General features: G+C 41.0%; 1 protein-coding gene across 7 annotated transcripts in view; it reads right to left on the bottom strand.

The window, feature by feature from the left end:
* Positions 1–4,476: 4,476 nt before the first annotated feature.
* KDM4C (lysine demethylase 4C) overlaps positions 4,477–16,335 on the bottom strand; it is a 414,378-nt gene continuing 402,519 nt past the window's right edge. For all 7 annotated transcript variants that reach the window (XR_012094785.1, XR_012094786.1, XM_073021565.1 and 4 more), the window contains 3 exons: positions 14,106–14,225; positions 9,492–9,584; positions 4,477–4,793 (listed from right to left, as the gene is read on the bottom strand). Coding sequence is in view for 5 of the 7 variants with exons in the window: in XM_073021565.1 (XP_072877666.1) it covers positions 4,617–4,793; positions 9,492–9,584; positions 14,106–14,225 (390 nt within the window). In the remaining 2 variants the exon portion in view is untranslated. The remainder of the gene's footprint in view (positions 4,794–9,491; positions 9,585–14,105; positions 14,226–16,335) is intronic.

Genomic DNA, 16,335 nt, shown 5'->3' with positions numbered 1-16,335 from the left:
TTAAAATCCTAGACACAGTACAACAAATAAACCTAAGAGAACTACAAAGTGTTGAAGGAGGAAAGCAGACTAACAAGGACTTTAGGATTTAAGGAATCTGTGTGAACAGGGTTCAGTTCTCTGGGTTTTCTTTTTATCTCCCATATATCCTGGACTTAGAACTGGAAAATCCTATAAATGGCAACAACCAACAAGCAAACACAATTTAAAAAGAAAAAAAGCCCCAGGAAAAGTCTGTTCTGTCTAGTCAAAGAACAGGAAAAGGAGCAATCCCTCAAAACAAAAATGTTGATAATACTCCTCCTACCCCTATCAAACGCAAGGCACGGCCCCCTGCTTCCAGTGTCAGTGAAGACCAAACAGAAGTCTGGGATTCCCCTCCACACTTGGTGGCAGCAAGTGACCCAGGACGAGGCTTCCCTCCCCACCTGCCAGCACTGTGTTGCTGGACTGCGCATGGGGTTCTGCACTCCTTTCTCCCAATTACATAATCTTACTTGGATTTTGTAACATTTTCTTTTTGCTTTGACCACTGCTTCTTCTTGAAACATGCTCTTCCCTTGCTGTGTCCAGGAAACCACAGTATCCTGGGTTTCCCTCTCACTGAGCTTTTCACCCCCCATGCCCGGGATCGTCTTTTCCTACCCAATTATGTTTAGCCATTCTCTAGGTTCTGATCTTTGCTCATTTCTTTATTCATGTGGCATGTTTTCTTTATTCATGTGGCATGTAGCCTGCCTTCCATTCCCCTAGATTTTTACTTACTTAAAAAAAAAAAAGTCAAAAAAAGAGTAATAATCCTGGAAAATGAAAAAAAAAAAGTCACATTCATTGAAGTGTAATTTACACAGTTCACCCATTTTAGTGTTAAGTTCTATGAATTTTGACAAATATATACAGTCTTGTTACCACCATCATAATGAAGATAAAGAAGATCTCCATCACCCCCAAAATGTTCCCTTATATTCTTTGTTGTCATCCTTTCCCCCACCTCCAGTCCTTGGCAACCACTGGATCTGTTTTCTGTCCCTATAGTTTTGCCTTTGCCAGGAGATAATTTTCCTGTACACTTTTACATCTAACAATAAAGACAATGCCTTCACATTTATCTCTCTCTCTAATGTTAACCTTTCTTTTGAGCTTCAGACTCACCTCTCCGATGTCTCCTGTTTGGGTCAGATTTAGGATTTTTTTCTTCATGCGTTGAGAAGGTTGAGTGATTCGAAAGTTACCCAACCTCTGTGAGTTTTAGTTTTATTCCATAAAAGAGGGTAATGGTACTTATTTTGCTATTTATTGGGGAGGTTAAATAAGATAAACGTCACCAAGGAGACTACAAGACTGGATGTACACAATAGATGCTCAATACACCATTAATATCAGCTGCTTTTGATGACGTTTCATTTCCTCAAAGGGACCTCAAAGTTCCCCGGCCACCTTCAGATAATGAAGCACGGGGTTTCTGAGTCATAGACCCACTTGCTGGAGAGTTCAGGCCTCATCAGAGACTAGAAATCATTCTCCCCACTGGCCAGTGCTATGTGTTGCTACAACATGTCAGGTGAGAGGATGTGTAACTCTTCAGATAACTGCTCATCTGAATTCTCAGAGACTTTGCAGGACAATTGAGTCTTGCAACCAACCAATTACTTCATGTAATGAGAATGCCTCAGGATCTCTGGTTAGCTTCAAGTTTATGGGGCTGATTTATATCTGAAATGAAGATTGTTTCATTTCAGATTCCTTTTACTTAAAGGCAAAAATAAAGCACAATGTTATCTTGCAGCAGATACTGCTCCAATGATTATTCATAAGGCCTCCAGGGCATTTCTAGTAACGTGTGCATGAACCGCCTTGTTTCACACTGGATGGGTACAGGGAGAGGTGGCAGACCCACTCATTCCTACAAGGTTCTGTATTCTCGGTCTCCATGTTTCCACGTACTGTGACCCAGTAGCAATGTGTAATACATTCTGGGAAGCCATGTGATACTTCAGTGGATGCTGCTTCTCAATTTCTCTCTAGTTGAACTGAAAAAAAAAAAAAAAAAAAAGTCCTTTAATAAAAGTAAACTGACAAGGATCACATTTTTCTCATTTCAAACACACAAAAAGGAGTTAAAATGTTATGAAATATGCCAGGCCGTTTTTACTAATCCCTTAACCTCCAGAGAAAGGGCTTGCAATTAGTGTTACATTAGAATCGTCATAGTTTAGCATTTTTTTTTTAATACTAGAAGGACTTCAGCTGATTTTATGCTACACATATACACTAAACATACAGTTAGTGTAACCAAAAAAATTAAAATTACAATTGAGGTGCCACACAATAAGTGAAAAAGGTTTAATGGTCTGTCTGGTCATAGAGCTAATAACCACTTTATGCAGAATGCAGTGAAACAAAGGTGCCTTTCTCAATAGCCAGAGTGCATTTGTGGCCAGCACTATTTTACTAAGGCCATATACAGCTGTACTTGGTTATAGGCACATTTGTTAAGGGAGACTATAAAAAACAGCTGTATTTGAGATCGCATAGACCTCTGCACATTTTCTCCCTGTGGCAGCCAATCAGAAATCTTGCTGACAGGCAAACTTGTACAGAAGAAATGATCCTATTTAGATTAATTCCTCTTAATGCCTTACCCAAGCCTACTTTCCTGGCATATCATGTAGAGAGCAGGTCAGTTCCATTCAAAACCTAGAGATAGAAAATTCAAGCTTGATTAGTTGATAATATATATGACTACACTGGTAGAGAACGTGGAGTGCTCACTCTGTAAAAGTAAGGCTAGTGGGCTCTACCCCAGCTCAGAGTTGAGCCACAAGGCACTCTGGAATATGAGCGCCCAGCCAGGAAGCAGTCTAGGGAATTGGTTTTAGCTGTGGCTCTTTCCTTACTGTTTTGGTCTTCACTCTCCACCCAGAACCAGGATACACCCATACCCTTTGCCATGAAACTCTGAAATGCTGTTCCAGTCCCTGGTTCTGGGCTTTTTTGCCCATAGGATGTTAACCAGAGCCCCAAAGAGGACTGAAATGTGCTTACTTGGCTGGGCTGGCTTGCTCTCCTGCCTCTGCAATTGACCTGAGAAGAACATACCCGGCTTGCCCACTGGGCCCACTAGAATAATGGGAGACCCACGGAGCAGGTGTGTGAGCTAGTCCAAGCTAAGATCAGCACAGCTATCCAGCCAAGCCCTGCCTAGATGAGAGAAATAAATGCTTTCTGCTGCAGGCCATTAAGATTTTGCAATTTTGCAGTTGTTTGTAATGCAGCAAAATGGTGGCCTCAGTTAACTGAAGCAGTCACCAAAACTGCCTGCCACTGCCTGCATCCCTTTTCCTGTCTGTCCCACAGATCTCATTTATACAATGAAGGAGGGACTGGAGAACCTCTATTCCTACTAATGACAGCTGCAGACCAGGAATCCTGAGACAAAAACTGATCCAGACTCAAGGGTCTGAGATGTATTCAGGGCCTAGAAGGAGCTGAAGAAAACACTTCCATTGGTACTGAAGTGGGCAGGCAGGGGACTTTGTCTCCAAAAATATCACCATGCATGTGCCAAAACCATGGAAAAAGTCAGCGACAGAAGGAGGGCCTGAAAAACCTGGGCCGCAGTATGTCCTGATAGCCAGCTCTCCAACAAACTTGTTTTTCTATTGGTTTAAACCCAGACAAATAAGCAAGTCAGAGACAGGACTGGAGAAAATGGAAATCTTTATTTTTAAACACTAGTACATTTTCAGGCTGTTTTAAAAAAGAAAAATCATGTTACATTAGTTCAAAACTATGCATCAAAGCATATTTATTTAAACTCTAATTTTACAAACACATAATGAAAGAAACATATATTTTATAAATATCTACTCAGAATATGTATTATGAAAAAAAGTGTTTAAAAATAACAGCCCCAGATCTCCCTCTTTAAATATATAAAATTCGCATACAATTCATAAGAATTCTTTCTCAAGAGCCAAAGTTTCATTTCACAAAGGCCAACAACTCAGTTCCCATCAGACACAATCAAAAGTAATAGGAATATTCAAAAATGTAAAAGTTCTGTACAAGGGAAATACAGATAGCACACGGGTAAATCTCATTAGCATACATGCCATTTGTGTTTTAAAAATGTTTTATAAAAACTGCAATTTGAAACAAGTGAGAGTCCTTCCCTGACTGTGGAAAATATATAAATTATTGCCCTCCCCGCTGGGTACCGAGGTGCCACCTGCTGGAGCTGGAGAGAGAGGTCCCCATGTGTTTCCTGACAGGGGCCTAAGCCGCACAAGGGGACCCGCCTCCTCTGTGGCAGTGGCTTTTCCTAGTGGGTGATTCACTAGTATATCCTTTCACTTAGAAAAATTCTTTGGGATCATAGAAGACAATTGCTCACAAGTGAAAGCAAGACTAGAGATGATTTCAGATTGCTGCATCCAATTAATAAGGTGTATTTTGTATTTTTGGTGACCAAACTCTGGAAACCCAATTTACCACTGTCAGAGACACACCCCGTCACCTATGCCAACAAAACTCATGGCACAGCCCCAAGGTCGTCCCTTCATCTTCTCTCTTCCTACCCAAGCTGCTCTGTGGCCTGCAGCGATGTATGCAGACTACTGTCTCTTCTGGCACTTCTTCTGGAAAGAGCTCTTCAAAAACGTGCGGTACACAGGGTCGGCCACATATTCGTTCTTAAACCTGGAGCTCAGCACTCTTTGTCTTTTTCTCTCCCCTTGGATAATGTCTGCTCCATAAAATGTGTCTTCAAATCGCATGTCAGAGGCTGTGGACTAAAAGCAGCTGGTGTTATAGTGCAAAAGGGCACAGCATTTGATCTTCAGAAGACTGGACAAAGATCTGACTCGGTCAGCTGGGGTTAGGGTGTAGATGCCCCGGGCACCATCTCAGGCTAGAGGGGCTCCAGGCATGACTTTGGGCTTTCCCTCACCTCTCCCACCCAAATTGGGGGGCTATATTTAGCCCCACTTTCTCTAGGATCTCCCCACCCTCCACCCCCAGGGACCTTCCCCAAACAAAAGCAAGATTAACGTCTCATTTTAAACTTCCCTCATTTTTCATCTCCCCTCTGGCTCTTGCCTAATGACTGGCTCTTGCCTAATGAGGTTTTCGACAAATGTCAACAGTCATCTCCAAGTTACCTTTACTCCTACTTAGCTTTGGGCCTCCACCCCACCCCTTCCCTGAAACTGTTCTTACTGAATGAAGTCCTAGTTGCTAATTCCTGTGACATCTTCCTACCCCTAAACTGACTTGACTAGTCTGCCAACTAATTACTGCTTAAAGCTCTCTCTCTTCTCTGTCATTTTGTAAACTCATTCTCCTGCTTCTCCTTCTCTGGCTGCTCATTTTGATGTCTCAAGGGTTCCCTTTCTTAACTGTCTGCTCAACTACAATGCCCTAATGTTTGGCACTGGGCCTTCTCCTCTCCACTCCTGTTCCCCGGGCCTTTATGCCCACACCCCTGGCTTCAGTGTCTGCAGGAGATGCTCCCATCTCCTGCTCCAGCTCAGGCCTGTATAAGTGCATTTCCCCAGCAGGCATCACAAAGTCCTTGTCTCAGAGGCCCTTCAAATCAACCTGTCCTAAATTGAACTGGAAACCTTCCTTCTCCATTGCTGTCCTTCCTACATTCCATAAGAGGCACCACCATCCCCATGCACCCAGTTACACTGGCCAGAAACCTAAAGGCACTGTAGACATTTCCCCACCGTGTCCAGGATTCCTCCTGCATGTACCTTGAAGCCCTTCAGCCTTTCTTGTTAATCCTTACTGACCCTATGGGGTAGGCCCTCACCTCTCCAAACCACGGCAATAAATGCTTTACCTCCAACCTGTTTCCCACAGTACCACTGGAAGAAAGCTCTCTAAAAACCCTCTTATTATAAGACTCTATATGATCATATGCCCTTGCTTATAATTTCCCAACAGCCAACTGCCTTCAAGATGACATCCTCACTCCCTGGGCTAGACCTACATAACCTGGCCAGAAGCCTGACCCGTGCTCTCCTCAGATGACATCAGTTGCAGGTCCTGGCCATACTTGCCTGGCTCAGGGTCCCATGTTCTCTGTCTTTGGACACACTGTTTCATTTTTGTGAAAGTTACTCTATTCTACTGTCTCTGCCCTCGGCAAGCTTAAGGGTCCTTCTGTGGGTCTCCTGTGGCCCTGACACATCCACTCAGTAGGATGAGGGCAGTGGTAGAGGTAAGGGGCAAATAAGTTTCTCCCCATCAGGGGAACCCCATAAAGATGAGGACATTAGGGACTGTGTACCCAATTTTACATGTGTTCCCCACTGCAAACAACGTGCCTAGTACTCGACTGCTGTTCAGTGTTTGCTGAGTGAGGGCACGTGGCTTTTTCTGTGATAATCAGATAAAGCCTAAAGTCTATGGTAGGCACTATTTTTGCTTCCCAATTCCCTACTATCTTGCTTCCTAAAATGCACTGGCAGCTGTTTTCACTGAGGTGGATGACTTCTGATGACATCAACACACAGCACATTTCACCGTGCTGAGACTGCTTCCCCTGGCTGCTGGCAGAGGCGAAAGACGCTTTAGGACTTGAAAACACACAGTCCATGATAAAGAAGAGAAAAACAAGAAAACAGCTACAAGGAAGCCTGAAAACAAAAAAATGCACCGAAGTGTAAAGCTGTTCATGTTTCCAGCCAGTTCATGGGACAGTTACTCTGGGTAAGAGGCCACCTCCACGGCTTCCCCCAGATACCATCTAGCTTCACTAGGGAAGAAAACTAAATCATTATGGGCTGGTTGGGTTCCCTCTGCCACTAGGAGAAAACACTTTTGTTTCATTCATTCTTGGCAAGATACTTCCTCTGAGTAATCTTTCACTTTTGTAAGTGCTAAAGTTATCAAAGAAGAAAATAAAACATCTCTGAAAGTGTTGCCACTGTGCAGAAGCAGCAAAAGTCGGCCTCTCAAATACAATAATAAAAGCGATTTACCAGGAGCTCTAGCTAATTATGCACCGTTGCTATGGTTATTCTGTGAGACAATAAAAGGTAATGGGGCTGTTTCTGAAGTGAGTGGAGAAGAACCCCACACGATCACTGAGGTGGACTGCTGGCTCTTTTGAACAATTTCTCCCCCAGTCAGCGTGTGTCTGGGTGAGCCGAAGTCATTAAAATACAAGGCCTCCTGACAAGGGCTGCTAACCTCCATCCTTAAAAAACAAAAAAGACTTTTCTAACCATAAAATATCTTCCATTAATGAGTTTTCCAATTAGATTTGTTTTGCCAACTGGAAAAAAAATACTAATCATGGACAGACTAACCAAGGGTCTAAGGGCTGTGTACCAACCTGAAGGAGAAGCAGGCTGGCTATGGCAACACAATAAAGGTGGCCAACAGGACTTAGTGACTGTGAGCCTTTGTTCCCGAAGATATTTTCTACTTGGCTCAGCCGCTCAGAATAGCAGGCTGCATTCAGAGTGTATGGATGTAATTTATATATTTTCACTGTTTTTTTTTTTTAAATTAAAAATTTTCTCTGAGAATAAAAAAAAATTGAATGTTGGTGAGCTTGTTCAGTGAAATAGACCTTAGAAAACCCAGGACCTGCGTTCAGAGACAGCCACAGGGGAAGGCATCCTGGTATCTGAGCGAAATCTTCTGTGAAACAAAGAAATTGTGATCAGAGTATGAAAGCAACGAGCTTTCTTCTCATGTGATTAAGAAATAGTATTTGAAATCTACAAGACTCAGCTGGTAGGATGCTTAGTCATACATGGGTTAGAAAATGAAAGACCTAAGAGACTTCAAGAGGCTACCTACTCTACTCCCCATCCTCTAAATCCCTAGGTGCTGAAAAAGGAAAAGAAAGGAGTGGGAGGAGCAGGGAGTAAGTAAGGGAAGAGGGGAGTCCAAGGAAGATAAGAAGACAGAACGAGAGAAGGCTATCTCTAACATCTCGAAAAGGAAAGTATTTCTCAAGAAATTTCAGGTCTCAGAACAGTGACAAGTCATCTAAAGTTTTTAGGTCTTCACTAAGATTTGGCTGGTATTTTGACAACAGGAATATTTAATTTTTTCTTTGCTTGCCATTATTATCTAGTGGTTACTCTCTTTACAGGTGTGTGGTCCCCTCTGAGCCATATTTCTCATTGAGTGGGTAGCAATACCACCACTCCTCTTTACAATTTCACTTTGAAGGACCTTCCTCTGAAGGATGTAGCTGAGAGGAAAGTCAGTTCCCACCTGATGCAGTTACTCTGCTGTCAGTATCCCATCTGATGGGAAAAAAGCTGCATATACAACTGAACGTTTAAGGCAAGCTTGTCCAACCCATGGCCCACGGGCTGCATGCTGCCCAGGATGGCTTTAATGCGGCCAAACACAAATCTGTAAACTTGCTTAAAACATTATGAGATTTTTTTTGCCTTTTTTCTTTTTTTTTTTTTTATAGCTTATCAGCTATCGTTAGTGTAGTTTATGTGGGGCCCAAGACAATTCTTCTTCTTCTTCCAGTATGGCCCAGGGATGCAAAAAGACTGGACATCCCTGATTTAAGAAAACCCTTGGTTTTGCCAAAATAACCAAGTAATCTATAGTGTCTCTATCACTGCAGACAAGTATATCATAAGCACACACTAAACTGAAATTGTCATTTATTCCAAAAAAAAATTCACTTTAGTCAGAAAAACCTCATCCATTCAAATTTCTCTATTTAGGATTTATCATTTCACAGATCCAATAGATATAATTCTAAATGAATAAAACTGACTTCATTTCAGGGTCCACTAAATATTTTATGATACAATAATATGAAGCCTAAATTATTGTGAATTATGTTTTTCAACTTCAGTTTTGATTATCTGTCCATGTTTGTTCATCTTTTAATGGTATGTGAGGGCATGAAACTAGTATTTCCTTTTTAAAAAACTGCTTTAGTATTCCCACAACTGGCATTTAGGCTTTGTTTATCCCTTTTATTATGAAAGTCAGAGTTTAGCTTAATTATGAACTGACACAAACATCAGTGAATCAGTGACTTTCTGAGACAGAAGTTAGTCAATCCATGATAAACCTATAGAAGAACAGACAGACATTCAATTACGCCGAGTCCTCTTTGATCTACTCCTGAATACTTTCTTTTAATGTTGCTTCTACTAACAAGATTGCAAATGCCTTGATGGTATCTTTGTTTGCTCCTGGTGTTTTGCACAGAGCACATATTCAGTAAGTATTTTTGTGCACCAATAAATGTTAACACAAAGAAGCATCATTTGACTTCATTAGAAAAATAAGGCACATGCATTAGTTTCCCTGATTCTGGCTGAATCTGAAGTTTGCATTCAATAGGTTTCACTAAGGAAAAAGTTGCATTGGCTTTCTTTAGAATTAATCCAAAAACCCAAGGATGTTTCCTGCCAGGCTTGGGAAACATGAGGTAGGGACAAGGAATTCACTTGGCAGGTCCCCAAGTGGCATCTGCCAGCACTTACAAATCGAGCTTTCACTCTCTTGGGTAACTCTTCATCTAAAGTGTAGATGTCCTCTCTCTTCATTGCGATCTGGGACCCATCTTCAAACTCAACCTAATGAAATAAGATAATATGATACACATTAAAAAAATAGCACTGACCATTTTTAAAGGTTCCAATTAACTACATAAAAAGATGAAAAGGACTCAAACAGAACAAACAAGGGAACCAGCTGAAGACCAAAGGAAGTAGGAAGAGTTATTTCCCTTATTAAACTAAGTAGAGGCCGGGCATGGTGGTTCACGCCTGTAATCCTAGCACTTTGGAAGGCTGAGGGAGGCAGATTCCAAGGTCAGGAGATTGAGACCATCCTGGGCAACATGGTGAAACCCTGTTTCTACCAAAAATACAAAACTTAGCCAGGCATGCTAGTGCATGCCTGTAGTCCCAGCTACTTGGGAGGCTGAGGCAGGAGACTTGCCTGAACCCGGGAGACAGAGGTTGCAGTGAGCTGAGATTGCACCACTGCACTCCAGCCTGGCGACAGAGTAAGACTCCGTCTCAAAACCAAAAAAATAAATAAATAAACTAAATACAAAATACATTTTAAAACAGGCCAAAATTCTTGGAAATGAGTGTCTTGGAATATGGGATATGAAAACTTTATCTGGCAAAGCAAAAACAAAAGTAGCTGCTGATCAAATGGAAATCACAAAACATGAAATTGTGGGAAATTTAGCATTAAAATGGGTTGGATCTGTTAACACCATTTCTTTAGGAGGCTCTGACAACATAACAGGAAGAACTGTTTCTCTCTGTGAAAGGAAATATAACATATTTCCTTTTTTTTCTTTTTAATTAAGACAGGGCCTTGCCCTGTTGATCAGGCTGGAGTGCAGTGGCCTGATCTCAGCTCACTGCAACCTCAACCTCCCAGGCTCAAGCAATCCTCCCACCTCAGCCTCCTGAGAAGCTGGAACCATGGCCATGTGCCACCATGCTCAGCTATTTTATTTTATTGTTTTTTAGTAGAGACAAGGTCTCACTAGACTCAAGCAGTTCTCCCACGTTGGCCTCCCAAAGTGTAGGGATTACAGGTGTCAGCCACCATGCCCGGCCTGTTTACAGTATTACATAATAATCCTCCCAGATAAAATAATTTCTCCAATTCCTACAGAGCTTGAACTTTCAAAACTCACTTGTCAAATTAAATCAAATGCCATCAAAGGAGCCAGGAAAATCTGTTTCTCAACTTGCTAACATGTAAACCTCATCAATGTGTGAAAATACATCATTATCTAAAACAAAATGTTTAAAACTTTTTTCACACTAACCAAATGGAAGCAAATAATTTCATAACCAATTTTTTTTTAACATTTTAAAATATTTTGTCAAAGAAAAGATAAGTAACCACATTTGGTTAGTGCTACATGTAAGAAGCTTTACTTTTGCACTTACTATTTAATTAAATGTAATTAACAGAAACCGAGAGCACCTAGGTTTAGATTGGTTTAGGTTTAATCCAACATGAACTAATCTAGCCGGAAACAAAAGGGATGTAATCAGGTAGAATACTTAATATGTTCTAATTCTGAACCACATATTTTTCAAGTCCCTAAATTTTGTTTGTCTGAATTTTTTACTTTTAGGAAATGAAAATATGCTTGTACTTCTTGTCAAGAGGTAAGTTAAACCACACAGCAGTGCCATGTTAATAAAAAAAATCTAGGGTTTGAAAAAAAATTTACACTTATTTTTGGTTTTTGTTTTTTTCTTGAGACGGAGTTTTGCTCTTGTTGCCTACGTTGCAGTGCAACGGCATGATCTCGGCTCACTGCAACCTCCGCCTCCTGGGTTCCAGTGATTCTCCTGCCTCAGCCTCCCAAGTAGCTGGGATTATAAGCGTGCCGCCACCATGCCTGGCTAATTTTTATATATTTTTTTAGTAGAGACGGGGTTTCACCACGTTGGTGAGGCTTGTCTTGAACTCCTGACGTCAGGTGATCTGCCTGCCTCGGCCTCCCCAAGTGCTGGTATTACAGGCATGAGCCACTGTGCCCAGCCACACTTATTGTTTAATTCACAGAATGTCCAACTGATACATCGCTGTACTTTGCATTAACAAACACTCTCTTAAGCTTGGGTGGATGATAACATTAACTGGCCACATCTGTGCCAATGCATTGGTCTAGGTTCTCTGAGACGCCCAGGTGGGCATGTCTCTCAGGCAAAAGTTACCAATTCTGGTTGATGAACATCCATCACTGTCTTAATAAAGATCAAACACATAATTGAATGTATTATTATCCACGTACTGTTAGCATTTTGAATAAGCTAAACAATACAGTGGAATTAGGTGCCAGTCACATGAGAACTCTTGCTGCCACTTCCGGGAGGGCTGACAATGGGAAGGGTTTTCTTCCTGGCCTTGTTTGAGCAGAATCATTTCTTTAACATTTAACTAGGCCATAGTGTCATCTGATTTACACAATTTGATAGCATAGCTAGAACCACCTGTGCCTACTTTCATTTGTTTTAGACCACTTAAAACATCTAAAAGACAAAAAGCAATTACAAACCTAGAAGGGAGTATGCTCTGCTAGGACTAGGGTAACCAACTGTCCTAGTTCACCTGGGACTCAGGGGTCCCTTGGGATATAGTTATTTTCAGTACTAAAATCAGGGATGGTTCCAGGCAAGCAGGGATGGTTGTCCACCCTAGTTAGGGCGGAGCTGAGAGAGAATTTTGGCCCTCTCTTTACCAGCTGTGTGCTCTCGGACAAATTATTAAAAAAATTATTCTTAAATCATTAAAATTTGGTTCACAGCCTTTCTTCCCTCATTTGTAAGACAGGAGTCAATAACATCTATTTTGTAGGACTACTCTGAGGGTCAAAAAATGCATATGCCTAGTATATTAAGCACTGTGCAGCAGGTATTTATCTGTCATATCTATTTTTAAAACTGTCTTTATTTGATGGTGAAGTTTAATAATTAGACACAAAACACAAAATGATCTCAAAAGGCCACTTGGCTTAATGAGGAATTTTAAACTACTTGTGCTTGAGAGACAATTTTAATATTAGTCTTAACTTTTTCATTGAGTCTATAAATATGCTTATAGTTTTATGTTGATAGACCATCATAAATTCAACTGAAGTTAACACACTGATTACTAATTAGCCTGAATTTCAACATATTCTCATTATGTGATACTTTTCATGTAGCAAATGGCTTTGCTACATGTAAGAAGCTTTACTTTTGCACTTATTATTTAATTAAATGTAATTATTTTATTGTGCATTATGTAGTAATGCTTCTTTTTCTGGATCCTCCAGTATTATTAGTCTGTCTTGCGATTTTTGCCTGATTCTGGTCATTCTAATGCAAAGACGCTCCAGTACCTTTACTATTATAAATAACTTGAATTTGTGTCTTGAGACCATATGCAAATACCATATGCAAAGGGAGAAATGGCCTTTACACAGACACACAGACACAGACACACACACACACACACAAAATGTATGTGCATATATCCTCCCCTATCCATTCTCCTTGGGTTTTTCTAGACCATGAAAAACACTCTCTCCTAAGTTTTTCAAACTTCTTTGAACACCTTTAATTGCACTGTGCTCCAGTTCCTGACGCAGTGTCTTATAATGCACTCTTCCATTTAAGCTCTTGCTCCTTATCAGTCTTTGAACAATTTCTCTGTTGAAACTGACAGTCTTATCATTCTCAAGCTGTTTTTCAACAGGCCTGAACCTTCTTGCTTTTTCTCCTTTTACTTCAATCCTCCTGTTTTCACTCTACAGTTTAGCCTGAGAATCTTGATTTCTGACACCATGTTACTGAAAAGTCTACAATGTATTGGCTCTAAATGTCCCCTTTTAAAACCTTTCTGAAGGAATATAAATGTACATGTGCTACCCATGTTGTTTCCCTTATTAAAGCTTAACTCATTCTCATTTCTGGGTGAAATAAAAGTAATTCATTTTTAAATTGTATATATACTCTTTAATACTATGTAGGGTTCCCTAGTATGTCCAACTTTTTTTTATTCTAGGGTTCCCAGAATGTCCAACTGATAGCCGTACTTTTCATTTAAAAAAGCATTCCTTTAAGCTTGGGTGGATGATAATCATCAGCTCCTTGTGACATTAACTGGCCACATCTATGTCAATGCACTATTGTCTAGCTTTGCAGAGATAGGGGGTGGAGTGGGGAGAGTATGTCTCTCAGCAAAAGCCACCAATTCAGGGGCTGCTGGTTGAAGAGTGGCCATCACTGTCTTGGCTGAAGGTGAGATGAATCGGCCAACTAGTCTCTCCCCATACAACAGAAACAGCGGGAGGCAGCCTGTCTTCTAGTCACTTATCTTTCTGGCAGAACCATATTCCTTACAATTAAATCATTCATCAAATGTTGTTAAGAGTTTCCCAGTGTCCAACTTGGTAATAAAACTCCAGGGTTTCGATCTGGGTCATTACACATTGAATCTTTGCCTCCTGCATAAAATAAGAGGTGCCCGAAATTGATGTGACTTATTGATCAGCAGCACACTTGAGATACTATCTCCTTCTGACTTACCATGTCAATCTCAGCAAGTATCACAGAGAAGGAAAAACCCACCTGGTACATGTGGGCAATATTTGATCCAAAATATTTTGCTCCATAGAGTTTGCCATCGGGCCACTTGACTTGGACGACTTCTCCCTCGGCAGGTGGGCCCAGCTTCAGACAGTCTCGGCTCTGCAGAATAAACAGAGACAGGCTTTTCAAGAGGAGTGCCTAAGTGACTGCATTTAGAACTTAGCAAATGATGAACTCCTGGCAATTAAAAGGAGTTATTGCCTCTGTGTTTTATGGATTATGATCTCGCATGGGTGTTCAGGGGAAGAGATACGAGCCAAAGGAGTATTTAAAGATTCAGCCTACATCATAAAGTTGCAAAGGAGCCACCATAATCCAAGCAGAAAAAAACAGCAGCATTTACATTTGCTATTTGAAAAAGAATTGTTCAGGGGGTAACTAAAATATGCATAGAAACCGCTTTAGTGTAGGAATAGACCAGCTAATGATTTTTAACACCTGACATTTATAAAGCATTTTGCAGTTAACAAAATGCTTCAGCATACATCTCATGTGATCTTATAATCAACCCATGACATAGAAAGAGATTATTAATGATCCCCGCTTTAGTGACAAGGAAACTGAGACTCCTGCAAGGATCCTTTAAGTTGCCAGGATCTCTGGAGAAGTGAAGCTGAATGGGAGAATAAAAGACACCCAGGTGACAGTGGAGCAGGGGAGAAATGGCGTGCAATTGAAGCGGGCAGGACTTGCCAATGCAGCAGGGAAGGGAAAACAGGAGCACCTGCAACATGGCGGGTGAAGCTGGGTGGGTATGTCCTGTTTAGCACACCCCTTCTAAAGACCCCCTGGACCTCCCGACATAAATGTGCTTCTGCCAGCATCTCCAGTTAATTGACTAGCCCACCTTTTTCTGCAGGTAACCATGGTGGCACCCATAACCAGAATCTTTTCATTTCAGATCTTCTGTTTCACGTTGCCACCTCCCAAGGCAGTAATTCAGAACAAACTCCCCAGGTGATTAATCCTGAAAGGTGCTTTTATTTTATTTTATTTTATTTTTAAGGCATGGGAGGGGAACAGGGAAGATAGTAAAACATTTAAACATTTGCTCACACCTAGTTTGCAAACTTTTAAATTTGTATGTATTGAGTAGGACACTATACAATTTTAATACAAGGGAATTAAATACTTGACTATGGTAATTTTTAATTTCTTTTGCACATTTAGCAATTCATGATTTGCTAATATTGGTATTTTACTGATGAGGACAATCTGAATGACTGAAATGCACACTTGACCTATCAAGCTATAAATGCAGACTGGGCACATTCTGTGGTTTAAATGAGAGGCATACACAGGAAATATTTAGTTGTTTATGACTGGAAATCTACCATGTATTATTTCTTATTACTAAAAGAAATTGTGCCTTATAAAGGAGTGGCCATTTGATTGCTGGGTTAGGAGTATACATGGAAAGCCCAGCTGTTCATTTTTCTACCTGCAGGCTATGCTTCCATTAGAGCTACAGCAAAGAAAAAAATAGCTTGCTCAGAGGCTCTACAGAACTGACAATATGCATCTAACTTAGTCAAATGAAAGCAAGTCTTTTGTTGGCCTTCATAATACTTGACCTCAGGACATGCGGAATTGAAAGGGTAGGTTGTAGAGATGTATTCAATGTATGCCCGTGGGGTTACCACCTCTCTTTCCATTTCCCTTCCCAAGATTTATGTGGTACCAAGAACACTGGAAGGTATAGCTTCTGAGTATAAACTGATTACATGTGTCAGTCTCCGAGGTTAGAGAGTCTCATCAGCTCTGGATTCCTCTGAGCTGAAGCCCAGGTGCTGGGGTAAGCGTGGCGGCAGGAGGTGGCATATGCTTTTCCCGCTGCTAACTCTTTCTCCCATGTGGAGGGATCTCCACTCAGATAATACATCTGGCTCATCTTCACCCCCTGTTAACCTTTTACAAGAAGATTGGTTATGACTTACTTTTATTTTTGAATTCTGAAGGAGACTGTATTTCCCCAACTATGTGTCATGGTACCCTGGAGTGCCACAGCAAACTCACGGGGACCCTGTAGAATACATTCAAGGGAAGCACGGTGACACTTATGAGGCACCCAGCTTACTAATACTGGTGAGTTATATGGACCTAATTTACTTAACACATAGAACTGTTAGGCATTTCTTTTGACTGAGAGGCAAAGCATGCTGAGGTACTAAGGGTGCTGCAAGCCAAGAAAGTTTGGTGACCTCTAGCT

The sequence above is a fragment of the Chlorocebus sabaeus genome, chromosome 12, assembly GCF_047675955.1.
Source record: "Chlorocebus sabaeus isolate Y175 chromosome 12, mChlSab1.0.hap1, whole genome shotgun sequence".
NCBI lineage: Eukaryota > Metazoa > Chordata > Mammalia > Primates > Cercopithecidae > Chlorocebus > Chlorocebus sabaeus.
The sequence above is the reverse complement of the archived record's forward strand: the minus strand, read 5'-3'. Positions and strand labels throughout refer to the sequence as shown.